The sequence below is a fragment of the Belonocnema kinseyi genome, chromosome 5, assembly GCF_010883055.1.
Source record: "Belonocnema kinseyi isolate 2016_QV_RU_SX_M_011 chromosome 5, B_treatae_v1, whole genome shotgun sequence".
In the NCBI taxonomy this organism is placed as follows: domain Eukaryota; kingdom Metazoa; phylum Arthropoda; class Insecta; order Hymenoptera; family Cynipidae; genus Belonocnema; species Belonocnema kinseyi.
This window is the reverse complement of record NC_046661.1, coordinates 6,887,284-6,914,323: the sequence shown is the minus strand read 5'-3', so window position 1 is coordinate 6,914,323 and position 27,040 is coordinate 6,887,284. Positions and strand designations below refer to the sequence as shown.

Genomic DNA, 27,040 nt, shown 5'->3' with positions numbered 1-27,040 from the left:
CAATTTTATACTGCTCAACGGGGGCTGCTTGCAAGAAGGCATTTGCATCACTTTTTTATATTGTCAAAGTAAGTTCATGTTTAGCATTGAAAATGATTTTGTGGTAATGTTCAGCAGAACAAAATATCATGCTAAGAGGTATGGCTGCATCAAAGTAACCAATGGCGATGGTTAGTGATTGCTTATTATTATTTCGTTCAAGCTAACCAGTGTTCTGTATGTCAAATGATTGCCGAGGATTTAGAAATACATAATTTTTCATGAGATTAGTGAGACCAACATTTTCCTTTCTATCAATTTCTATTGCATTGATTTAATATCTTGCTTCTTTAAACAAAAAGCATATGTCTTAAGAAACTAAAATTGCGTTTCTCACTGGTGAAGTTTTTTTCGGCAGAAGATAATAATCTTGATTTTGAACTGCAATTCTATTCTCATCGCGGTTATTAAAGCTTGATGAAGTATATGACTGGTGTGCATGGGCTTCAAAGTGAGCGATAGGTTCGTCAAAATTGATGGGAGTTTCAATGCCTAAAATTTCCTCCTCCACGACAAATAATGTTGACCCTAAAATACTATCGATATACAAAAAACAGATGCAAGCACATAAAGATTTGAATGTTTTTATTTCCTTATGTTTGCGAGCAGCGTGATTTTAAGACTCAGCCTTGTCAGCGGCAGCACGTATCAGTTAGCTCACTTCAGCAGGGCCCTTTTGTCTACAGGCATATAGAACGAAAAAAATGTAAAACGTTTTAATTTTTAACAAGCGATTTCAAAATAGCCTTAGCAGCATTTACAAAGCTTTTCAATTTCAATGATATATTACTTGCGTAGAAAAGTTGAAAATTTGAAGGAGTTTAATGTCAAGAAACTTCAATTAAATTGTCAATTTAATACTAGATACTTCTAAAATTTTCAACCCTTATAGAAAAATTACATATTGTTGAAATCGGAAAAATACGTAGATTCAAAATATATTACTATTAAATCAGTACGATGGATCGGTGGAATCTCGGGAACTTTAGGTGGACGGAGCGACTGAATCACGACTTTTTAGAGTGCTACAATGCAAAAGTGGCCCCTGAACGGGGTTACATGGCACAACTGCATGCTCTGTGGTACAAGAAACATCCAGAACTATCGCACTTTTTGCATCAACGTCTGCGAAACCATACCGAACTACTTCTAGAATGGGCTATGTAAGCGGACCGCCTAGTCTACCACAGCCGGAACAAGCTGGCAGCAGAGAAAGAGAGGCGGAATTAAGACCAACTGAGTGCAGACATTCGATAGAGAAAGAGCGATGCTCTATGTTCAGAAGAAACATCAACACTTAGGTTTTTCTGAAGCCTAAAGATAGGCTTGCCATAAAAATAGGCTAGGCAAGACAGTAGGTGGGTCAGAGAGAATCAACAGAGGAGATCGAAACCAGAGGAAGTTGAAGTATTTTGGAGAGAAATCTACGAAGTGCAGCATAGACTGGACGAAGACTTAGAGAACATAAATAGGTCCAAGGACCTGTGTGATGTGCTCATTACACCTAAGAAAGAATGCATACCCATTACTACCAAGGAGGTGAAAAAAGTATAAAGAGGTATGAAGAACTATTCCGCTCCGCGACCAGATGCTATCAAGACCTTCTGGTTTTCTTCAAATCAACAGCATTTGGCCCGTATTTCCACCACATATTCAAAATCGGAACAGTCACCCGCCAATCGTGAGCTGTATCGAGAGATTAATTCCGCTTTGGAAAACCAGATTTACAATCTCAACTGGAACAAATCTCGTGAGAACTAACAAAGTCACCTTTCAAAGAGGTATCTTTCCGGGCGACAACATAAGCCCACTCCTTGTTTCCCTCACATTATTGCCACTGTCTCTAGCACTTCACCATTTCGACGGGTACTTTTGCGGCAAATCTGCAGATCAAAAGTACAAGGTCACTCATGAATTATATATCGGCGATCTTAAGATCTATGATAAAAGCAAAGAGCAACAGCATACAGCTCTAGAGATTGTCAAACGGTACATTAAGGAAATAGGAATGGAATTTGGGTTAGACAAATGCGCCAAGGATTATTTGAGGCGAGGAACTATAATAAAGGATATTCTCCGAAGCAGATACAAACGTATCATCCAGTAGATTTGGTCTTCCGAGCTGTCAGCGAGGATCTCTATTCATTTAGAGTGGTTCCATGGACGAAGAACAAGCTTAGATCCCTTGGTATCGGGACAGGAATGGTTATGCATATAAACAAAAGCATGCGTCTTAAGTCTTCTGTTTCGCGATTTTGAATCTCACGGATTTATGTACAAAGCAGCGGAGGAAGCTGCTGAAACACTCGAACTTAACTTCAGTATTAGGGGTAAGGAAAATGCATCAAATCTTATCTATCTCGAGTAATTAATGCTTTATTACTATCTCTGTGACTTTTACGACATTGCCCTTATTATTTTTCCTCTAAATTCTCCTAGGGAAATAGAATCAATTGTCGAGAATGAGAAGTGCCGCGTATACTAAAATTTTATACTGTCGACCATTGCTTCTGTTGCACACTCGAGGCCTAAAATAAGTCTTCTTAAACTTGAGACGCGAAACATGTTCATTATTGAATTTCCAGTACCAGCTGACAAAAACATCGTAGCTAAGGAGAATAAAAAGAAAGAGTGGTATAGAGACCTTAAAAGGGAGTTGCGATCATTTTACCTGGAATCTTCTGTGAAACTAATCGTCCTTATCATCGGCGTTCTTGGAGATGCCAACCTTTCACTAGTTAATAACCTCGAAAGCACCGCTGCGTATCACCAAAATGCTAAAATACTTGTAGGAACAATGCCGAAGACGGTCGTGCATGGGTCGTTCTGTGTCCTCAGGGTACACGAGACTTTTGTCTGATCGTCGTATTGATTCCGCCGTAGACTGTAACTACCTATCTGACGGTCATGAGACGGGCTTATGATTAAAACTTTACCACGTTTTCGCTGAGATCGGATAATGTTTTTCACATTAGCACCCGATTTCCCGATACGATTAATTTCTTCTTTATAATTCAAAAGTTTTATTATGTGTAAAAAATATTTAAATATTTTTTCAGGCCGTAACAATAATTCTAGTTCAATAATTAATACACTCTTTTTAGTTATCTTTAATATCTGTGACTACATATGTCCCAATTTTTGTGTGCAACTGATTGATTGTGAAGTGCATTTTATGCTCGTATTCAGAGTTTGCAATGTAAAGTATTGTTTAACAAAAACAAATATGTGTATAAGAAAACTTAGTTTTGCTTTTACCGCATTGCAAAATAATCTTTTTCGCCAGTACGGGCCATTTCTGACGCAACAGTGAGAAATATTCGGGCGCTTGGTCGTCCAAAGTGAAACCTTTATTTGCGATATCAACAATCAATTTTATAAAATCTTGTTCAAGCTAGAAAGCAAACAAAATTGGCCAATTAAAATAATTATTGAACTTGTTAGAAGTACTTATTATACTAAAAATTTAATAAAAAATAGATGTAATTATTTAGAATGTGACACGAAAACACACTTTATGTACTTAAAATCTTCAGAGACCTCTTCCCACTAATTTGTTATTTCTGTCAATGTACACTGTTCTCGGTTTGGATTCGTTATGCAACAGAAATTATTAATACCTAAAAAGAATGAATCTCCGATATTTCAAAAGATATTTACAGTTAGAAAAATATGAAGGGAAAGGTCAGTTTATTACTCTGCATGCTATCGTTATTACGGCACGATTAAAAATTTATTTTAGATGATTCTAAGATTCCTGCGTTACGTAATTTCTTTTAAGCAATTTTATAATAATTGTACAGGTACCCTCTGGCACCTACTTTTGCATTTTCCTTGCCTTCAGACATTGACGTAAAAACCAAGACATGATTCTCCGTGGGAAAAAACTATATTATTTGATCCCTCAATTCAAGAAATTTTTTCGTCATTTTGAATTTTTTTCCAGGAAAACTTACTTTTCTATGCTTTAAAGCAAATAGGAATTTTACAAGATATTTCAAAATATAGAAGATACGGAAACAAATGTTAATTTAAAAATGCATTAGGAAAACTCAATGACTTATTTTTGGCTTCCATTTCCGGTACCGATTGCGATTGTTGGTGATTTTTGTGGAGCTAACTTTTTGGCTGTGGTGAAGGGGAAGAGGAAGTTTGAGAGGAGAGAGGGCGGTGAGAAGAGTGTTAAAGGGATAAGGAATAAATCAGAATGAAGTGGTTGGTAGAAAGGCGGTGAGTTTTATATCATTGTGAAAAGTGAAAAAGAAGGATTTTTAGGGTAGTAGCGTTTGAGGAAAGTGGTGTTTTCACGCCGAGTGAGCGACAGGGGAGTGTGAGAGTTGGATGAATAAGAAGAGACAGTTATTGAATAGTTTGAGAGTGGTCGGTAATAGTGAGAGAGAGATTTCGAGTGACTTTTAGAGTGGTGGCTTTAGATCTAGATTGAACGATTTGCATGGGGGATTGAAAGCGACGAAAAAGAAAACGTGACGTAGAAAAGAATACTTGGCAGATATGCCGGTTACACGAAGTCCAGAAACGAAAGAGAGAAAGCAGCAGGAGACGGATGAGTAACGGGACAGAAGAGAGTGTAGCAACTTTTGAGAAGTTAGAGACCAGTTAGGTGAGGAAGGGGAATATGAGAAAGCGCTAAAGAAGAGTAGACAGAGGACTCCACCTGAAAGGAGGGCAGAAAGTACTAGTCTAGAAGGTCTCGAGAAACTCATCAAAGGCCTCAGAGACAAAACCTGCAAAGGGTTTGACAGAGCGAGGACGCATAGAAAAGAAGATAGGGGGGAAGTGAAAAAAATTAGACAAAAATGGAAAGAACGGGATGCTCTGTGGAAAGCCGAGAAAGAGGAGGTATTTAGGAAACTGTATAGCCTAAAAAGTAAATAGACAGAGAGTGAGAAAGTAAGGTGTACTGAAATAAGTTCGCTTAAGGAGAGAGTCAGGAAACGGGAATACGGGAGTGAAAAAAAGGAAAAGATGGAAGTAGAAGACGTAGTAAAGGGGGATGTGAAGAAACTGCAGGAGGAAAATAAGAGAATGGGTAGACGACTGAATAAAATAGAAGTAAGACTAGAAGCAGAAGAGAGAGAAAAAAGAACGGGTAGTATATAAATTAAAGAAATGAAAGTATAAAGTAATTCGGGAAAGGAAGAAGTAGATAAGCTGATGAACGATAGTGGGGCTCAGGTCAGAGTGGAGGCGGTAAAGGTGCTAGAGAGAAACACAAAAGGGAAAACAGGGGTGCTCATAGTAAAAGTGGGAAAGGAGGAGAAGAAGAGAGAAATTATGTAAAGAAAAAGGATACTTAGGGGAAGGAATAAGCAAATTGAAGAGGACCTGACATGGAAAGAGAGAAAGAGGACGTGGATGATTAAAGGGATGGCATGGGTAAAGAGGAGGAACGGGGATAATGTTTGGATAAAGGTATGGGCGACTTTCGCCTCCACGTCCGCGTGGAGATAAATTATCTAATAGATCTCAGATTGCTTGGGTTTTTCCCAAGGCGACCTCGTCCGTGCACCAGAACCCTTTTTTCGGTGGTGAGAACGGCGCACACCACTCGAAATCACCTACGAGTATTAGCTATTCCATCGTTGCCACTCAGCTGTTTTCCTTTCCCCTTATTACAAAGGAAGTTTTCACCAAAGAAGGTCTTGGAATTCCGCCGCCAGGAAGCTGACAAATTTTCTCGGGCCAGAACCTTTCTAACACCTTTCCTTTTCAACACCGTGCCACGGTGCTGTCATTATAAACAGTGACATATCTACTAGTAGTACATACATATCTGCTAGAAAGCGCCTGGAAGACATCGATCTAAAGAACAAGACTCCGCTAGCCATGGAGTCTTTCCCATCTTAGTTTATCTCCAGAAACCCACCATCTTGGTTTTCCTCCACAAACCCACTTTCTTGGTTTCTCTCCACAAATCTGCCATCTTGAATTTCCACCACAAAACCGCCATCTTAGTTTTCTGAATACATCCACCATGTTTATTTTAGTCCTAAAATCCGCCGATTAGGCATTCCTTCACTCAGCCCCCCACCCGAATCATTGTCTAATTTCCCCCTCTCCTTCAATGATCCCTTACACTATTAGAAATATCTGATTGAATTCTCAATCACATGTGGTTGAAGTTTTATATAATTACGGTTGTTGAAAATCCAACAACCTACGAATGAAAAAGCAGCTACCCGTGTAATTGAAATTTCAACTATGCACTTGTACCAAAAGACTTCTGAGAAGGAATCATGAGTTATTTCGTACCTGTGTGTCCTTAGATCCATAAAATTAATAAACTGCATATAATATTATGAAAAATAAAGAGCTTTAAAGAAGAACAACAAACGGTACTTTTGTTTCTCTTGTTTAAAGCAGCTTCTTTTCCTAAATATTATATGTATGTCCTTTGTTAATTAATTAATTAATTAATTAATTGTCTGGAATAAAAATTGCGGGAAGTATAATGTCGCATGGGTGCATGCGCATATCTTCATTAAATTTCAACTTTATTTGATTGAATTTCATTTTAATTCTGTGAATGAACGAGATGTCAACCACAAAAGTGGTTGAAATTTCAACATATTTCTAACAGTGTACCCACCAGAGGACCGTTTCAACTCCTAAAGATACAGTTCCAGAAGGCTTGAAAAATTGGACACTAAGCACATCTTGCTTACGAGAAGTAGACCAATTCACGCCATATTTTGTCAAAATGTAATTTTTTTACGTTACACTGTGAAAGTTGTGTATTCTAATAAAAAAATAGTTACTTTGTAATATTGCATAATGAAGATTTTATACTTTTTAATCAATCTTGTAGAAAAATCCGAAATGGTTTCGTTTAGTTCTCATGTACAAATAATGATTTCAACTTTAACATATTTAACTTACTTATAAGAAATCTTGTCAGAAATTAAACAATTAATTTTCCTTCAATACAAAATTATCTAAAAATATGCGCATAAAAGTAATATAATCAAGTTACGTAATTATTTAAGTGAGAAGTGCAAGATGCTAATTTAATTATCTGCTGAATCGATATCAGCTTCTGTTTCGGACCTTTTGTGGGTACTTCATTTTTTCTAATTGTTAAAAATAGTACAAAAACTTTTTCAATATACTTGTTACTTTATTGATATTTTTACAGTCACTCACAACGTATATCTTATCTCTCTCGCTTTGAGGCATGTTCCTTCATTTTTAACATTAACAGTAGTTTTTTATCAATATTTTGTTTTAAAATTATTTCGTTGTTCTGTTTTTATCTACCATCTATTGAAGAACAGAGTTTGGAGGTTATAAAAATTGTATATAATAAAAAATATTTTTATTCCATAAATGTTATGCATTATATAACATGCATTATATGCATTATATAATATATAATATACCATTTACGCCGAAAGAATTTCGATAATAGCTCAAATTGGTCTGTAAAATTTACCTACATGAACAGGGTTTTCAAAATAAAATAAGCCTCTAACTTATTTCAAAAAGTAATTTAACTTGAAAATAGATTACACCTAGAATATAAGAACAAGGCATTGCAAATGTTACTTAATTTTAATGATCAATAAGACTTCTAATATAAATGAGCCTCACCTGATCTTGTCGAGATAGAAACTGCATTAATAAAAATACAAGTAAATGCAGCGTTTCCTTATCCACTTCTTCCACATTGGCTATTTTATGAATAAATGAGGGTAGATTTCCCCCTTCATCTACAATATGCATTGTATGAACATGGCCATCTGGAAAGCAGATAAGAATATACGAAAAATAATTAAAAATAATGTACATCATTTTTAAACTCTAGGTACCCCACTTTATTGAAGACTAAAACCGCAATGTCTAAGGTTAATATTTTAAAATCATCTATATCCCACGTTCCCGAAAGTCTTAATACATTTGAATCTGAAACTTCACACAAACACAATTCATTGCCGAAGAGAGGTACACCTCAATAGTATACCCTATGTAGATTTCCGAATATTGTCGCATGTCGTATGTGATCCTCCCGTCGTGCGTTACAAGAAAGAAATGTATACGTAAAAAAATCACGAAATAGTAACTAGGTTTTAGATATGAGAACAATTCATCGGATATTGATGTACTTTCGTAAATTATCTCCGAAAATTGACAAAGCATTGAAGAATTCGATATGACATGTCTAAAGCTCATCGCAATGATTTTTCCACCGTGAAAAAGAATTTTGTACAAGGATGATGACATGTAGAACCTTTTGTATAGATCTACATATAGAGGTGGAGTTTGAAAAGCGTACAATTTAAATTTAACTCCATCGATTTTCCGCCCACAGCAGAGAAGCTTCAAAATTATGCTGAATCATTGAATTAAGTGACAATTAACACCTGTAATCCTTGCTATTAGTCCACGATTCCGGAAAAAACTTCGCGCAGTATTTTCGTTATTTGAGCTTCCTGCTCCCTGCTTAGGAGAGTTTATTATGAGTTCTATCTTGCTTGGAAAATCTTTCTAGGACCTTATTTTGGAGGCTTTTATTAGCTTTCATTGTTCTGTTGTTTTCATTTACCAATTTCAAAAATCAAAAGGATCGGCAATGTTTAAAATAAGAGTCATCCAATGTTACTTGGCATGAAATAGTTCAAGACTAAGTTAATAATTATCCTCAATGACATGTTTCTGTTTCACTTTGGCTAAATCATTTATTTCTGAAGGGTTTGCTTTGCACAAGTGGCAAGTTGCTGCACTTGGTGTTTTGCTTAGGTTCTGTCACACTTCATCAGCCAACACATTGAACATCATTTTATGATCTGCCTGACATCTGAACCTGCTGAAATCAATTTTAGCAGGCAACATAAGATCTATTTCTCCCTTTATGCGGTCTATTACAGATCTGTTAAAATCAGGTGTTTCTTTGGCATATTGATATGATAATAGCATGCACCATTATGTAGACCCAGGGTGAGGATATTCCCAAAGCACTTCAGACCCTGATTCTAATCTAATGGTTATTATTAGGGTCATAAAGATGCTTTTATTAGATCCCATGCCATCTGAAAGCTTTTGTTCATATGAGCTTTGGTCTGATACCCCAACATCACCATGTTTTAGAGAAAGTCTCATAAATTGGACAGGTTTCTGTAGCACTTGTGCTTGATGCCATTTTCGTTCGTATCATCTAAAAGTCGACTTATTTTATTTGCCAATTTCATTTTACCAGTGGTTCTTTATTGAAACAGAAAATCATGTTGAATTTTAAACTCAGAATATCTTTCTTCAATCGTTTGCACCTTGCTTTTCTCGTCGATTTAGAGCCAAATTCAACGTCCTCTAGAGATCGTCTACCAACGTTTGATAAGCTTAAAGAGATCATCAGTTCCGTAAGTAACCACTTGCTGTGAATAATTTCAAAGGACACTCAGTCATTTTTCTTACTCGGAAGAGTGGTTTATCAAGAATATATAAAAAATTCTGTAAATTAACCGAAACCACTCTTCTGAGTCAGGAAAATGACCGAGTGAACTTGTAGAACCGATACCCCACATTAAACTGACTTAGGGGGGCCTTATTTCGGGACTCTTTAAGTTTTGGGCTTTGTGCCCATTTAGACATTTGTTCAGAATGACGAGACAAGTAACATATAAAAAATTCAGCTAAATTAACGGAAACCACTTTTCCCATAGGCGTGTTACGGTGTCCTTTGTTTTTCTTGTATAGGGAAGGCCTCCAATTCTTTTTGAAAGTATGGATAACGTAGCGCAGTATTTCTTCTTCCACTAATATCGTAGAGAAAAAGATGTTTTTTTATATTTTATTAATAATCCTTAATATTAGCTGAATCAAGTTGGAATCCAATATTTCTCTTTACAATTAGCCAAAGAAAACCAATGAAATATCACTTTTTATATATCATCCCGATAAGTCTATTTTATAGGATCCCCAAAGAACCCCACAAATGCAAAAATTGTTTTCGTGAGATTTCGACACTAATTGTAATTTTTGCGGTTTCTTCATTGAAATTGTTTCTGATACGTAAATAAACATTTCATAGTGATAATTAGATGTTTACGTAAATTGTTTCAACAATTTACTATTGTCTTTAGCAATTTTACGATAGAATAGAGTCAGAAAGTTTTTCATGAATTTTTTAACTATTTGTCTATTTTTCATCAGAAGTGGCTTAATAATGAAACAGATTTAGCAAAAATAATTGTTTAAACAAATTATTGTTGTTCATGACTATCTTCATCTATATTAATGTGTAGCAGTTGCGTTATTTTTATAATTTTTACCTTTCTGTCCTTTTTTCAGTTAGTGAGGTAATAATAATTGAAAGTTAACGAAAAAATTCTTTGAACTATTTATTATTGCTTATAACAATCTTATCTCAGATAAGTGCTAGGAATTTTAGGTTTTTTTTTTAAAATATTTAACTTTGCTTCACCGTCTTAGTTATTAAAAGATTATAAACAGACATTAGAGAAAACTATATTTTGAATAATCTGAAGCTTGCGGAACCCTTAAATATTATTTTTAATTGATTTCTTTTTGTTTGAATTAGAACAAATTTTCGGCCAGTATTTATAAAAATTCAAAAAAATATATTTTTTTTTGTACCACTCTACGGAAAAGTCGCTAAACTGAATCTTGATGATTCATGAGCCATGAATCTTGATGGTTGTGTTGAGTAAGGAGTGGATGCTCCAAAGCGGGGGGGGGGCGTGAAATATTCTTTTTTCCTTCCACTTAGTTTGAAAACCGAATTCACTTTATTGATAGCGATCGAGAATAATATTTAGATAGTATAAAAGAGGTTAGAGTAGTCACTTGAAGTTGGCTGCAGCGCTCCTGCGATTATGACAGAAATGGAAAGAAGTTCGCGCGTGAAAGCGAGATATAAAAATAGTATATAAATCAATACTGTTTACTCTCGATCGTAAAGGTCTTGAACTTATCTGCAGCGCTCGTGCGATTATGACCGAGATAGAATGAGAGAGGAAACGATCGCGTCACTATAGAGAAATTCTGCTTTCAACCAATCACGAGCCGTTTTCTTTCTTTACATCCCGCTACGTCATCACTTTTCCACGAAAACTCGGCTGCATTAACCCACTTTCGCTTCGCTATAGAGGCATTGGAAATCTATGTTTCGATGAAAGTATGATGAAAAATATCCAACCGTGCGGGCTCAAAATTCAGACACTATTGTCGTTCTGATTTACGTAATAAACACAAAATAACGCTTTCATTATCATCAGATAACGGTCTGTAGGAATAATGGACATCTTTAGGGAATTTAGTCCAACTTGTTCAAACAATTGTTATTTCTTTTCGCAATTGTTTCCCCTTGTGAGTCGTAGGAATCGTTTGTGTCATCAATTGCAGTAAATAATATTTTTCTACGTTGTACGGGAAACAAATTGTGAAAATAAATGATTTTTTTAATGTACTAAATATCCCAAAGAAGAATCACAATCTTTCACAATTTCTATGACTTAAAGGGGGAAACGATTATGAAAACAACACAGCCAGACAAAAAAAAAGTCCGGATCTGGTAACAAGACACACGTATTCCTAGGGATTTTGGGGCGGTGAATTCAAATTCGGTTTCAAAAATCACCCAACACGTCATGGTTGAGTCATAACCTCAGAAAATGACGAAAAATCATGCACTGAGGCAAATAAATTTCAAAATAATGCCAGTGATGCAAATTTTCACTTCAAAAACATGTCGACGACTGTGAAGGATCAACCCTTGCCTGACATCAATTTATTTAACACAACTTTACCCAACAGATCCTGACCTCGCCTAACCTCAATCAACAGAAATTTATTGAACTACACGTAAATCTCTGGAAGCATAACTCGAGCCTAACCTAAAAATAAATCTAACCTAGCCTAACCGAACCTAACCTAACCTCACGAAACACATTTAAACTAATTGTGTTGTCCTGTTGTGTTTTCGATACCGTTTGAATCAGCTTGGGCTTAACCTGCAAAGAGGTCAAACCTATCCTAACCTAAAAAAACCTGACCTAACCTAACTTAACTTCACGTAACACAATTAAACTCATTGTGTTGTCCCGTTGTGTTTGCGGTACCGTATCATTCAACTTCGGCTTAACCTACATAGAGGTTTAACCTATCCTAACCAAACAGAACCTGACCTAACCTAACCTAGCCGAATGAAATTCAACCACACGTGTAGCTATATAAGCGTATGGTTCTCAGTCTGAAATGTGTGCTATATTTAATAGGTCAACTCGATCTTAACCTACAAATAAATCTAACTTAACAGAATCTAACGAAATTTTGCTTAACGCAACACAACTTAACTTAACTGTTCCCGTTGTAACACAATAAAATTCATTTCATTGTACTACAGGTGGTTAAAAATTTAGACGCACATTACTCATTTGAAGAAACTTAGAACTACAACTAGAATTGACCCCATTTCAATTCACCTGACAATGTTCTAGAAGATTTGCTCTAGAATTTGAATCATGCACTAGAAGATTTCGTCTTTTTAGAAATGAAGCGATAAATTCAGCGTCGTCTTTCTGTAATCCAAGATCTCTGATAAAATCATTCAGTTCTAGTTGCGACACTAATATTGGAACCTTCAATTGCATTTTATGCACGCCATATTCGTAATATTTTTCGTCATTTTCATCGGAATCATCAGAACCATTTTCTGTTCGATCACTGGTTTCACTACCGTCTCCATGAGGTTGACTTTCAACTTCCATTCTATCATCTTCTAAAGCGCTTAAATCAGTCTAGCGTGCATTTTTATTGAATTCAATTGCTTGTAAATACATTAATGTACGAAATGTTATTTTTATTTTTGTCGTTGAACCCTTTGACGGAATTCCTGCAAAAGTAGCAGTTCTTCGCAATAACGGGTTTTTTCCATGTGGTTGGTGTAGAGTACTTGCGGTACTTTTCGTTGTTTGAATTTTTTAGACGATACAACATAAGTCTGCAGGAATTGCAAATGATGTGAGAAACCCATTTTGTTTCTTCGTGCAGCAATTTACGGTCAAAACACTTTTCGTAAAGACCTCACTTCCTCGTCGATTGATTTTCGCAAACCGCTCACTTCATATTTACTGCAAATGTAATAGAATGAATCTGAGCTATTCTTGCAAGCATGCGATTGAGAAATGCTCGCGGTTTTTTTCCTTGTAGCATGAGACTCTACACCAACCAAGTGATCCATTGATTAAGAGCTACGGTTGCATGATGACGACGTCGGAGAGCCCGCTTTCCCACCCTGACCAGACGCCGATACTGGGGTTTTCCCCTGCATCGTAATACACATTTTACCTGTGTCTGCCATGACGGCATGAGCGCCGTTTAATCAGGGACTCAGCCAATGTGGATCCGTTTCCCACCATCACCACGTGGAGGTGCCCTGGTTACAGGCACAGGCGAATAATGCTAGCAACAAGCGTTTACGAAACTCCAGACATTTATTGCTATTAATGTCAAAAATTAAAGTACGCAAGAACAGGGTTGCCAGCGTAATCAGTTAGGTTAGGTCAGGCTTTGTTAGGTTAGAATAGGTTAAACCTCTATGTAGGTTAAGCCGAAGCTGAATGAAACGGTACCACAAACACAACGGGACAACACAATCAGTTTAATTGTGTTTCGTGAAGTTATGTTAGGTTAGGCTAGGTTAGATTTATTTCTAGGTTAGGCTCGAGTTGACCCATTCGCTGTAGCACACATTTGCTACTGGGAAAATATGCTTCCAGAGCTTTACGTGTAGTTCAATAAATTTCTGTTAATTCAGGCTAGGTGAGGTCAGGTTCTGTTGGATAAAGTTATGTTAAATAAGTTGATATCAGACAAAGGTTGATCCTTCACAGTTGTCGACATGTTTTTGAAGTGAAAATTTGCATTACTGGCATTATTTTCAAATTTATTTGCCGCAATGCATGATTTTTCGTCATTTTTTGAGGTGATGGCTCAACCACGACGTGATGGGTGATTTTTGATACCGAATTTGAATCCAGCGCCCCAAAATCCATCGGAATACGTGTGTCTTGTTACCAGATCCGCAGACTATTTCTTTTTTGGCAGTGTAATCAAAAAGGGAATAACAGCAGTGGTAACACGCAGTGTTAGCTGTATATTAATTTTCGTCGCGAATAATCTAGATTATAATCTATAATGTGATGATGTAATTAAAAAATCGGCTATGTGTGCGTCAAGATGTGAGAATTGAGATGGCGTATGTAAAAAATGAGTTAAAAATATTCAACCGTGACAATGCCCGGCATTCATTCGTTCCGTGTCATTCATCACACTGCGGAGAGTCTTCTGACTTGAGTTTCACGAGGGTGATCAGACTTGCTGTGGACATGCATGTACAGCTATCACTGAGTGTCACTGTTATTTTCCTTTATTGTTCTCCACGTTTTTGATTATTACGTGAAATATAAACATTTTATCGAAAAATTGGCTCTGCTTGATTTGAGATATGGTTATTTAGATGAGGTATGCAAAAAATTAGACAAAAATATTCAACCGCGCGGCCTCAAAATTCGGACGCGATTAGACATTCTAATAAAGGGCCTTAAAGACGCGACTCTGTAAGGTGACGCTGTTTGTTTTCATATGATGTTGCCAGACAAGATAGGAAATATTTTTCAGATTGGGCATCTATCTCTCTTTGTATATCACCCTGTGAGGGTGAACCTCAAAGCTTTCCATCAAAAAGATGATAAGTCTACGGTAGGTTGAATCGAAAACTTTCCGGTAATCAATTCAGGTCATCTACACATTTCGATGATAAAATGCAGCGCCTTTGCAGATGTTCCTTTAGATTAGAACGTTAAGTTAAAGAAACAAAAGTCGCTTATTGTCAACTTACAATCCGGCGTACGAGTTGGCCACAGCTTAGTACCGCTGGTGATCATTGCGTGGGCGTAGAGTGAGGACTGCTCGTGGTGGAGTTCTGATAAACCGACGACCAAAGGTCAGGGAGACTTCCCCTAGAAGGCGACGAAGACGGCAAGGGACGCCACGACCCTTGTCTTTACGCAATCACAAGTAACTCAAGAATTTCAAGCCCTGCATACAAACTGTTCCTTCTTCTCACACAAATCACCTTTGTGCAATTGTAAAATATAAATGAAGAAACCTTATAGTTTGTATCGATGTTATTGAGTTCTTCAAGGATTCAAGTCGCAAGTAGACTCCTTAATATCATAACCGTCAGGGCCCGGAGTTTGGACCCTTCAAAATGTGAAAGGCTGGGGTTCAGGCCCTTGAAAAACTCGTAGGGTTTGAGTACGGAATCGTAACCTTGGTAATTGGAAACATCGGGGTGGGTGCAAATCCTTTATTAATGATAAGCGAGAATTTCAAACTCGCGGCAATATTGTTTTGGTTATTATTCAAGAAATTAGCAATTAGTTCAAATTATAGCTGAAGTTCGAGTTTTAACAAAGCCCTTTAATAACCTGTCAGTGTCGATAAAATATATTTCAGAAAAATCAGTGAAGCTGGACACGCCATAAAAAATATCCCACCAAGGAAATAATTTAAGGAACTGATTAGGGGTACGGTAAAGTTGAATACTAATAAAAATCGAGTAACCACTAAGTATTGACAAAGAACTTTATATTCTTGACAATTGTTTCTGTTTCTCACTCGAGGCCTGACATTGTTCTTCTTGACTTCGAGAAGCGAACCATGTTCGTTATCGAATTTTCGGCATTATCTGACAAAAACACCATAGCCAAAGAGAATGAAAAGAGAGAGAAGTATAGAGACCTTATAAGGTAGTTGCAACGATTGTAACCAGAATATTCTATTAAACTAATCGTCCTCATCATCGGCGCTCTTGAAGGTGCCAAGCTTTCACTCGTTAATCGCCTGTATAGCATCGCTGCGTGTCAACAGTATTTTAAAACACTTTCGGAAAAAATGTAGAAGGCGGTAGTCCTTGTATCGCTCCGTGTTCTCAGGATACACAAAACTTTTGCCGGATCGTCGTATTGATTCCGCTACAGACAGTAACCACCTATCTCACGGTCGTGAGACGTGGTTGTGGCTGAAATTTTACCACGATTTCGCTGGGAGCGGGTGCAATTTTTCAGATTAGCACCCGCTCGCGGTGAAATCTGCGGTTGTCCTTATGACAAATTTTTTATAAATATATTGTTGAAAATTCTTTTTGTTTTCTTTCTAAATTTTAGTTTTAAGTGATTCATAAATTTATCCAGTTTAAATTTCATCTCTTCAGTTCGAAATATAACTACTTTTCATTTAAGACTAGACAGAAATATATTTATCAAAAATAATTCTATGGTAAATGAGCATGAAACAGATTCACAGTTGAAAATCAGATTTAAGAACTACGTCACTTTTCGGATGATTGGAGGCAAGCAATAATAATTTAAGAAAAGATATGCATTTATTTGTTAAAAATCAATTTTTCAAAGTAAACTTTTTATTAATTCAGCTGATAAATCTTCTTTTTTGTCCAAACTTTTTTAAAACTGAAAATTACATTATTTCAGTTATCGTATTCAGTCGAATAATTTCTTTCAAGAATGGCAAAATGCCCATGGTGCAATTAGCAACGGTGTAATCTACAACATTCGTGAATCGTTATTATACTGGGGGTTGAAAAGGAAGGTGTTCCGGAAGTGATAAGGGGATGAAACTTTTTTTAGTACCTTCGGACATCAAGTGAATAAATTATGAAGCATAATATTTTAGGTCTGGAATTTGGGGAACTCTTTGAATTTTTTTACACAGTTTGAGGGACCAAAAAGAAAGATCGAGTTCGTTAAACACTAATTTTTTCTCAAAATTCAAATAGTTCGAGCTTTTTTAAAAATTTTGATACAACCTTTTTCCAAGATTTATAAATTCTATTTACAGCTAGTTATATGGTAGTATACATTAAATTATATTCTTAACTAAGCTGAAACATGTAACATTTCAATAAATTTCTATCATTAAAGTTTATACTATGCATGGATATTAAAACATGCTTATTTTTATTGAAGAAAAACTCTATTGAAGAAAAATTCTATTGAAGAAAAACTCCGCTTCCTATCAAAGAAATAAGAATATTGGTAAAAAATTGGTAAATCTTTGTCCGTTGAATAAATGTTACCTCCTTTATTCTCTTAGTTTATATTTTTTACACCCAATTAAATTTTTTTACTTCCAATTTTGTTTTTCATCACTAAAACAAAAACCACTTATCATATAAAAAAGTAATTCATGACTGACACCGATGTAAAAACTTGTTCTCCTGACTCACGGGGGCTCAAAATATCGAGTTTTGATGATATTCGCGAAAGTCATTTTTCGCATAAAACTCATACCTTTTCATTATGGATGAGAATCTAATTAATTATTTTTGTGTGATAAATATTTGAATTTCCGATTTATTTTATCAAAATTCAAAAGTTAAAAAATAATTATGTAGGTCCTTGGAAAATTAACGTTTTTCTACTCTTCAATTTTTTCCATATCAAGCGTTTTTTATTTCAAATGTCCATTTTTATTTGGTTTTTTGGATTTTAAATATCCTATAACGTTGGTAATTTTAATTTTATACAAAAAAAGTCATTGCGATAAATTGTTCATATCTTTGTCTACACTATAAATCGCTGTCGATAGAATTTTGAAATTTTGAGAAAAGTAATCTCAAAAATTTTGAAAAAGCTCTTACTTTAAATTATTATCAGAAATGGCTGGTTAACGAATGATCTTTCCTTTTGGTCCCTCTAACGGTGTGCCATAGAACAATTCAATTCGACTAATCTTTCAAAGGTTACTCGGTATGCAGTCAACCACAACAACAATAACGACGACGACGCCGGACAGACAGGCTGACACCGACATAAAAACTGGTTTTTCTGACTCACGGGGCCTTAAAACGTGGAAATTTGATAAAATTCGCGAAAGTCATTTTTCGCATAAAACTAATACCTTCTTAGTATGGATGAGAATTAAAAAAGAGGATTTTTGACATTCTTATATTTTCAAATATCGACGATCCAACTTGTCACTTTTGAAATTTCTGTTGTGGATATATTAGATATGGTTTTTAGGGGTCTTGCTGAACATTCTCACCGCATGCGTCATTCGTGGGGTAAGCAAAGAGGATTTGGGACGTTTTTATTATTTTAAGTATCAAAATCAAACTTTTATTAAGCAGGTGTGAATAATGGGTGATGTGTAAGGGTAGGCAACTGTTTAAAAACATTTATATTCGGCAATTCTTGCCGACAGAATATTATTTTTGCCCTTATAATTGATTTAAGAAAACAAATTAGAAACAATTTTTTGTATGCCATTCATATGAACGTTCATAACTGAAGTACATCAAAAATTAAAATAATCTGTTTCTAGAAAATATATCTTCTTCATTAAAAATACACCTAATTCGTTCAAAGTTCAAATACGTATTTAAAAATTATTTGTAATACTTGAAGAATCATCACTTTGCTTGTGAATGTAATTGCTTTTTTGCAAAATTCGTTTTTGTCGGATGAAAAGTAAATTGTATTGTATTTTGTGTGGAAAGTTGATTATTTTAGTTTAAAATTAAACTATCAGGATAAAAATTAACTGTCTTGTTTGTAATTCATATTTTCGCTTTAAAATTAAACTAATTTGGTAGAAAGTTGAAATGTTTGTTCAGAAATGAAGGATATATTATTTAAAAATGAAAGTATTTGATAGAAAATTAATGAAATTTTTTTTAAGGGTGGACGTTCTTCATTATTTCATGTCAGTTCAAAGATACTGTTAACTTGGAATAAAATGTAAAAAAAATATTGTAGAAATAAATAAGAAAAAGTTTTAAGAATTAAAGATTAAAACACAAATATTGAGTACATTTTCTACATTGTAATTCATCTAGCCGTAAATCAATAAAAAACAAAATGACACAAAAAGCGATATTTCTTCACGCCATTCGCTTATGACAATCACATTTTTCATAATATGTTAATTTACTGCTTTGGAATATCACTGGGAAGCCGATAGAAATAAATTCTCATCAAAACATACACTATATACACGCAAGCCTATTTTCTCGGCAAGGCTCGCGAAGCTCGCGGCGAGCTACTTCAATGCAGAGGAATCGAGCAACGTTCAGAGTTGCTACGAGTTCTTTTGGCAGCCAAAAAGCGCGACTTTCCTGCAATATTCATTTCAAACATGGCGAAGTTTAGTCCTGAAAGTTTTGCGTTGCATATTGCAAGGCTTCGAGGTTTATCGTGTTTCCCTCTTCTTCGCGCAAGCAGAGTCGAGCTCCACAGCTGTCCTCAAATTTCTCAACCGTTCCGATAGGAGACCCTCCGAGATTATTTCTCTTCTCCCCATAATAAAACTCATGACGCCGAGTTAAGTCACTCTACTCGAGGACTGCCAAGAGAAGTCGCTGACATGCCTTCTACTCCTCTTTGGCTAGAGAAGAGAAAAGGCGAGCGAAGCTTCGCTCCTAGTCCCTGTTCGATTCCCAGTAGGCAATTGCTGGAGGATCTTTTTCCATAAAAATATAATTTTTTAATTTTTTAAATTTATTTTACATTTTGTTAAAAAATCGTATATTTCTGAAAACATATTTTCGTTCCATCTTTTGAATAGCTTAATTATAAAGCAGCCAAGCGGCAATCGAAAGTTCTGTGGGTGAATTCCGAGTGGAGGGATTGCTAGAGGATATTATTTCATAAAAATAAAATTTGAAGATTTTTAAAATTTATTTTCTATCTTGTCAAAAAATAACGGTAATTATTTTATTTTATTGAAAGCGTTAATTTGATTGATAGTGTCAATTTGTATTTCCACATATGATGAGGTGACATCTATAATGATCGATAGTAACTAATCTCATGTTAATAATGAGTTCCTATAAAATTACTTGTATAACCTAGCTTGAGATATCGCTTATTTCTAAAAAAAAATGTTCAAATATAAGTTTAACTTAGTTTGTTGGGCACCAGGCGCGCATTTGCCAACCGAATTCTCATCACTGAATCAACAGGACCAGCAGGATTTTTTGGCCCAGACTAGCTTGATCACTCTGGCGAGTAATAGTCCTGGGGGTGGTTTAACTTTATTCAGAAAATACAAAGAATAGAAAGCAAGTTTTATTAGTTCTAAAGCGTCTTATTTGGAAGTAAATTATGACCAGGGTTAGTATTATAATTAGGTGGAACATTTATTCTACTAATTTCCTATTCGTACAATATTTATATTGTGTTTAAGTTAACCAAAAACAACGCGATCGTTAATCATTGTGGTTAATCGTCCGGCCAATTCTCCAAGGGCGAATTTAACTCAGAGCTAACAATCTAGTTTAGTAACTTACATAACCTACAAATAACTAACAAAAAGAAAACCTAAAACCTTAAGCATAAGGTTAGGTCACAGGTAGCAAAACGGTTCATGAGAGTAAAATTTTCTGGAAGTTAAAATGACATCATGCAAATTACGGAAGCAAAATATAACATGAGATTAGCCCCAGAGACTTATTAAATGAATTCTAAATTCTATTTCTATTTCCTGAGTCGAGAGTGCTCAAAAGCTTCGATTTCTTAAAAAATAAGACATGTTCGTTATGACTGTTAAATTTTAATAAAATTGAAAAAAAATGTATACAAATAAGTTTGTTTTCTTAAAAACAATAACTGGTTCAAATAATCAAATAATAGTTCAAATTATAAAAAGAGATTTAATTATTTTATTTCTTTCCTATGCATCAAGTGTGCTTGAAAGCTTTGATCTAATAGAAATAAGACTAATTAATTAATTCTTAACCACACTAAGAAACGTTTCATCTTGTTTACTATAATTACAAAACAAGGACACATATATCCCTTTAGATATTCATTTTTCAGAATCTATTAACAGCTTTATTAAATAAGAGGGAAGATAATTTGCAGAATTTTTTCCAGATTAGACCCTTAGGTACAAATTTATTCAGTGCTACCTTATCAGGGTTTATAAATCTGTTTTTACAATGAAAGTGATTGAAATAAAAAAGTTGTTTAAATTGTATCAGTGAAGTTATATTGCATATGTGATATCTGATCGACGTTTAGACAAAGCCTCGCTTCGCGCTTTTGTAACCAGAATATTATAAACGGATAGCAATATTAGAAGAGAAGGTAAAGGTAGAAAATTACTAAAGATAAGTTGAAAAAATTGTTTCTTCTACTAATAATTTCATTAAAAAAAATTAAGATTCATCATTAACTCAATATTTGTTGATCTTTAAAAAAAATGTATACCAATTACGTTCATTTTTAAACCCTATCCATGGTTAAAATGCACTGCGTTATTAACCCTTCCTTCAAAACCTCCTTCTCCTCGTCCCTAACCGACATTTGCTCGTATATTTTTATTTTCCGATACCCTACCTTCGTCGCTCTCCCGTCACTTCTCTCCTTCCTAGCCCTGTCATTTAGCATTCTCTGCACATTCCTTTTCCTCCTCGTCAAACATTGATCGATAAAAACCTTCTTGTCCTTCATCCTATTTTTGTTACGCATTATCCCCAGTTCTCTTCCCAGCTCTGTAATTCCACCGCCACCACTTTATTGTCCTTTCACCTCTCCATCCTAACTTTCCCTTCCTTGTCTTTACAAATTAAATGGCAAAGGCTGAAAAAGGCCTCTAGCTTTGATTATTTATTAACCAGACAAAACGAAATTCCCGGTTTTAACGTTGTTTTTTTTCAAATTTATTTCATTATCATGAAAAGTGATATGAATATATCATTTGCTTCATTTATTTTTAATGGAAAATTAAACTGTAGACAATTGGATTAAATATGAAATGCAATTTTCCACAGATTATTTTTAACAACTCAGAAGAAAGAGTAAGCTTTTCAAGACTATGAAAACACCCCCGTGAAGTTGACCTCCACGAAGTTCACATTTTTTAAATTTTCCTTTTACATACGTTTGTACGTCGTGTGTACTGATTGCACATTTAGTATTTTCGTTTGTATCATATTGGTTGCTCGGCTAGGGGGAAATAAAAATTTCGGCGCATCACCAGAAATGATAATACCTGAGTTTTTCTTTTTGTATACGTTTGTACGTCGCTTCTAGTATTCGCACAATTCATATTGACGTTTGGTCCTTCTTGGTTGCCCGACTAGGGAAAAATACGAATTTAGTGCCATCCCTCCGAAATTTAAATTTTTCAATTTTACTTTTTGCTAACGTTTGCACGTTGTTTGTGCTGTTGATACAGTTAATATTTTCTTGTACACTCTAGATTGCCCGGCTAGTGGGAAAGTCAAAATTTCGTGTCATCAACAGTTAGTTAATATTGTTCTTTGTACCTTTTTGGTAGCCCGGCTGGTTGGAAAATCAAAACTTCGTGTCAACACAAATATCGAAAATTTTAATGTTTTTTTTTAATTTGCACATAGTTTTTTTTCGGATATTATTAATTATTATTATTTGTTGGTAGTCAAAAATTTGAAAGTTTGATTCAGAATGGCGGATAAAAACGGCACCGCCAAATGTTCAGCCCTAGAACTATTAGAGAAACAGAACGGAAGAAGTACTAGAATGTCCATTTAAGCAGTCTCTGAATATTATATTTGGACTGACAACACACGAGATGGAAACGAAGTATAGAAAGATTTCCACTCGTAGCGAAAGCAGCGTCTCGATACTTGGCTGGACAAGCCTCATCAGTCAAGTCAATCTTACCAAAACAAATGCACAACAGTAACTTTTTTTGTCATCTTCTATGAAATTCTACAAATAAAGCATATAATCAGCGAAATGATTGTTTCTTATAATAGTTGGAAAAGCATTTTTTTTGAGATTATTGAGATTTTTTTAGATATTTTTGAGAATATTAATTAAAAAGAAAATGATATTAAAATGAAACAAGGTAGAAAAAGAATTAGAAATGAAGATTCGTGGATTAAAAATAAGAAAAAATGTTCCAGAAATCAGGTACGATTGGAAACCGTCAATACAATTTTTAAATAAATTTTAGTCATAAATTTAATATTTTATGACTTTTTTTATTCTTGACTTTTTAAATAATTCTTTTACTGAACTATATATAATATGTAGATAGTCTAAAGTGAATATTTTAAATTTTTAATGACGAAGTTAATGGCATTATTTGTTATTTCTTTAGGGAAAAGAATACATTACAAAGTCTAAAACTAAAAAAGACGGTATTGCTAAAGATATCGTAATCCCAGAGAGATCTTTCAAACCTATTCAATCCTGCTGTGGAGAAAAATGTTACCAAAAGTTTTCAAATGTGCAACAAGAAAAAGTAAATACAAATTTTTGAAATTTTGGGAACTATAATGAACAAAATGTGTTTCTCAGAGGATTGTTAAAATGCAAGGATTCTATCCAAACAAATGCAGGTAAAAAACTAGAACGGTTAATTCATTGGATATATTTATTTCCTACTGACGAAGAAAATGTTCCGATTTGTAAGAAATATTTTTGTGCTTTTCTATGTTTGAGAAAAAGAAGAGTTGAAAATGTTCAAAAAAAGATTTTAAATAAGCAGCCTTTAAAAAATTTGGCAGCTGAAGTACGCGAAAGTTGTCTTAAATTAACAGAAAATTTAACAAAAATAATGATTGAGGAACATTGCGAATCAATTCCACATCACAGTTCACATTACAAACGAAATTCTACCAACCTAAAATATTTTGATAATGCTTCATTAAATCTTGTAGAACTTTACAAATTATTCGGAAAATATTATAAAGAAAAAACGGGAGAGGTAAATGGAGAGAGGTAAATGGAGAGGTAAACGAAGAAGTAATTAATCACAAAAAAAATTCTGAAATTTATTTGAAGTTAAAAAAGCAAATACTTTCTGAAAATAATAGTCTATGCTGTGAATTTGATTTTGCACAGAATTTGCCACTACCAAAAGTACCCGTGTCCGCGCAGTTTTACCTACGTTTAGCATGACTTTTTCTATTTTAAGAACATGTACATACTACGAACCAGAGTTACGAACGAATTGAAACTGAAGCTGAATATGTAGAAATGATTCGCAATGCTCGTTCACCTTCATTCACAATCGTCGAGAAGTGTGAAGATCTTCTGCAGGATTTTGAAAAATGTTTCAAAGACAAAATGCGAAAGCTAAAAAGTTTCCAAATCAGCAAAGCGTTTGTTTTGCATGTTTTTCCTGATGGAAAAGTGGATGTTTTTGACAAATATGAGTTGCAAAATCCAACCACTTTTTTCTTTAAACCTACGCTTAAGCTAGAAAATCTTTCGAAAAGTCCTCCGCCCCGAATTGGATTAAAAGCTGCCAAAATAAAGGATGTAAAAAATCTCTTTCAGTATTTAAGCGCTAAAGGAAAAGAATTTTTCGAATCATATTTTTTGAAAGTACAAACTCAGAATCCAGATGCCGAAGAAACTGAAGAGAGTGACGAAAATGACGAAAAGTAGTTTCTAATAAAATATTGTTTAATTAATTTATTCTTGTTCAATAATATGCATAATATTATATGTTAAATGTTTAATAAATTTTAAAACATTTATATTTTTTGAACTATTAATCCAATTGATCTAAAACTTTCCAGAAAAATTCTTTGAACCTTAATGAACAACTTTCTCACTGAAAGCTTTCCGTAGCTTAAAATTCGTTCGCTAAACGAGGCGCTTGAAGGTTAAAATTCATGATTTTTGCATTGCCTCAAACAAAAATTAATAACTTTTTTCGTTTTCAAAAAATCCACTTTTTACCAATTATCTCAAAAACTACAAAACCTATCAATTTTTACAAGAGGAAAAAAAGATGCGCCTTGAAATTCCCTACAAGTATCAGTCTTTAAAATTGAAATTAGAAATTTTTTTAAAATTGACAGCCAGGACAATACTTCTCAGGCTGAATCCGGCCGTGTCCCCTTCTGGTCGCCAGCGGTTCAATTATATTTTCTAATTTAAATTTTTTGTTCGAATTTTTAATGCAAAAAACAGTGCATTAGAAAATTACCATGATTTTCGAATTCATAGAAAAATATGTTTCACTTGCCAAAGTAAAAAGTCATAGCAGCTTTTTAATTTTAATAACAACACGAACACGGAGAGAAATTTCAGGAGATTAATTCAGGGCATTATTCGTTGATTTTATTACGAATTGGCGCGAGAACTATGATCTGAAAACCCTTGCTTTTAAAGCATAGGTCTCAAAGTTTCAGGCATTAGGCTACGCCCCTTTGTTCTCATATCTCGAATTCTATACTTTTAAGTCATAGATTCCGAGACTTTAAATCATGTAACAAATTTAGCTATAAAATCACGCGCTTCCATGAATTAGTCTCTGGAAATTTATCTCCGTGTAGCAACTATTCTCAAAGCGCACGTCTAATAAACTTTAAGAATATTTAAGAATATTTAAGAATAAGTATTTCTATGGACGCAGTTGTACATCTGGGCACACAGAAAATCGCCAATCCTCTGATATACACCGAAATCAATGTTCAAGTAAGTCGCAAAAAATTTGAACCACACAAGTTCATTCGGAGAATCTAGGGAAAAAACATCTTTTAGACACTGTTTTTTTCTGTTTTTTCTCATCCCTATGTTTCATGAAACATGGAAATTTGACCAATGAAGTTTGAGTTGCAACAAATTTAACATTAGCGTTTTTCTGTGCATCTAGGCGAATATATCATTTTGAGAATGAATTTTGGCACATGTGGAAAGTTGTTGTGTGCTGAACGGCGTTGTCAGCCACTTGAAAACCTGTCCAAGCAATTATTCGCTTTGCTATATTCGAGTGAATAATTGTTAATAAGCAAACTAATTGGAATAATATTTACCTAATTTTCATCTTTCTTTCATTAAACAGTGCGTAATAGTTACTATGAATAAAATTATAACTTTCTAATGCAACTTACAAATCTTAGGTGAGTCATGGCCGTCGACATTTAAACTAAAAAGCCGGGATGTATAGAAAAAGTAATGACCGTCTACATATACAATTCGCTATTTTCACTTCAACCACCAGTTAACTTCACTTCGTTGAATGCATAAAATCTAGAGAAAATCTCTTCGAACGGGTCCAGTCATCAATTTCGATGGAGACGATCAAGACTCAGTTTTTACATCCCGGCTTTAGTGGTTTGAATATCATGTCGGTTTTGAATATTGCAAGATTTGGTAATAAGACTACGCAAAGTATAATTTTTATTTCAAGGCAACTGATAGTCCCTGGTAAGTAGGAGGAAATTAAAAGTTAGGTAATTATTATTGTAACTTACCTGTTTATCAACATCTATTTTTCCAAAATAAGGTCAGACAAAATCATCTTGACAGGTGACTGACAGTTTAAATACAACATATCACGTTGTTCCAGATGAGAAAAAATAGTCTTTGAATGAGGAATTTCCCCTAGATTCTCATAATGAATCTGTGTGGCTCAAATTTCTTGCAACTCACTTAAATATTGATTTTCGTTTACTTTGTAGGATCGGTGATTTTTTGTGCTTTCGATCCCTTGATATGACTCCAAAATGTTACCTTCGTAATGACGTTATATAAATTCATACGAAAAATAAAGGCAATCGATCTTTTAAGTGATATTACAGTTCACACATCTTATGCAAGCCTCTTCTTGTAATGAGTTTAAAAGAGTGTCGACTTAACTCTGTCTAATCTTTATATGTAGTACTACGCCAACACAGACTGCCAGTACTGTCTGACAGCATTAGCGCAGTCGTGAAAGTCAGTACCGAACATAGTTATTATCCCAAGGATCTGCCAGCACTTCGCCAGTACTAGCGGTAAATATTGGGCCGACGCTGCCAGTAGCAGCGCAGTTCTACGCCAGTAGTCAATTTCCTATTGCGTAATATATTTAACTAGGATAGGACCACTATGAGGAATTTGGAGTAAGGGGTTGTCTGTACTATGGGAAATTTGGAGTGGTGATGAACTGTACTATGGGGAATTTGGAGTGGGGGTGATCTGTACTATGGGGAATTTGGAGCGGGGTAGTCTGT

The 27,040-nt window shown here is 34.7% G+C and overlaps 1 protein-coding gene across 1 annotated transcript in view; it reads right to left on the bottom strand.

Moving 5' to 3' along the window:
* The window catches only part of LOC117172902 (protein unc-79 homolog), a 1,455,529-nt gene that overhangs the window by 251,825 nt on the left and 1,176,664 nt on the right, over positions 1–27,040 (bottom strand). The window contains exon 25 of the mRNA XM_033361197.1: positions 7,651–7,799. Coding sequence (XP_033217088.1) covers positions 7,651–7,799 — 149 coding nt within the window. The remainder of the gene's footprint in view (positions 1–7,650; positions 7,800–27,040) is intronic.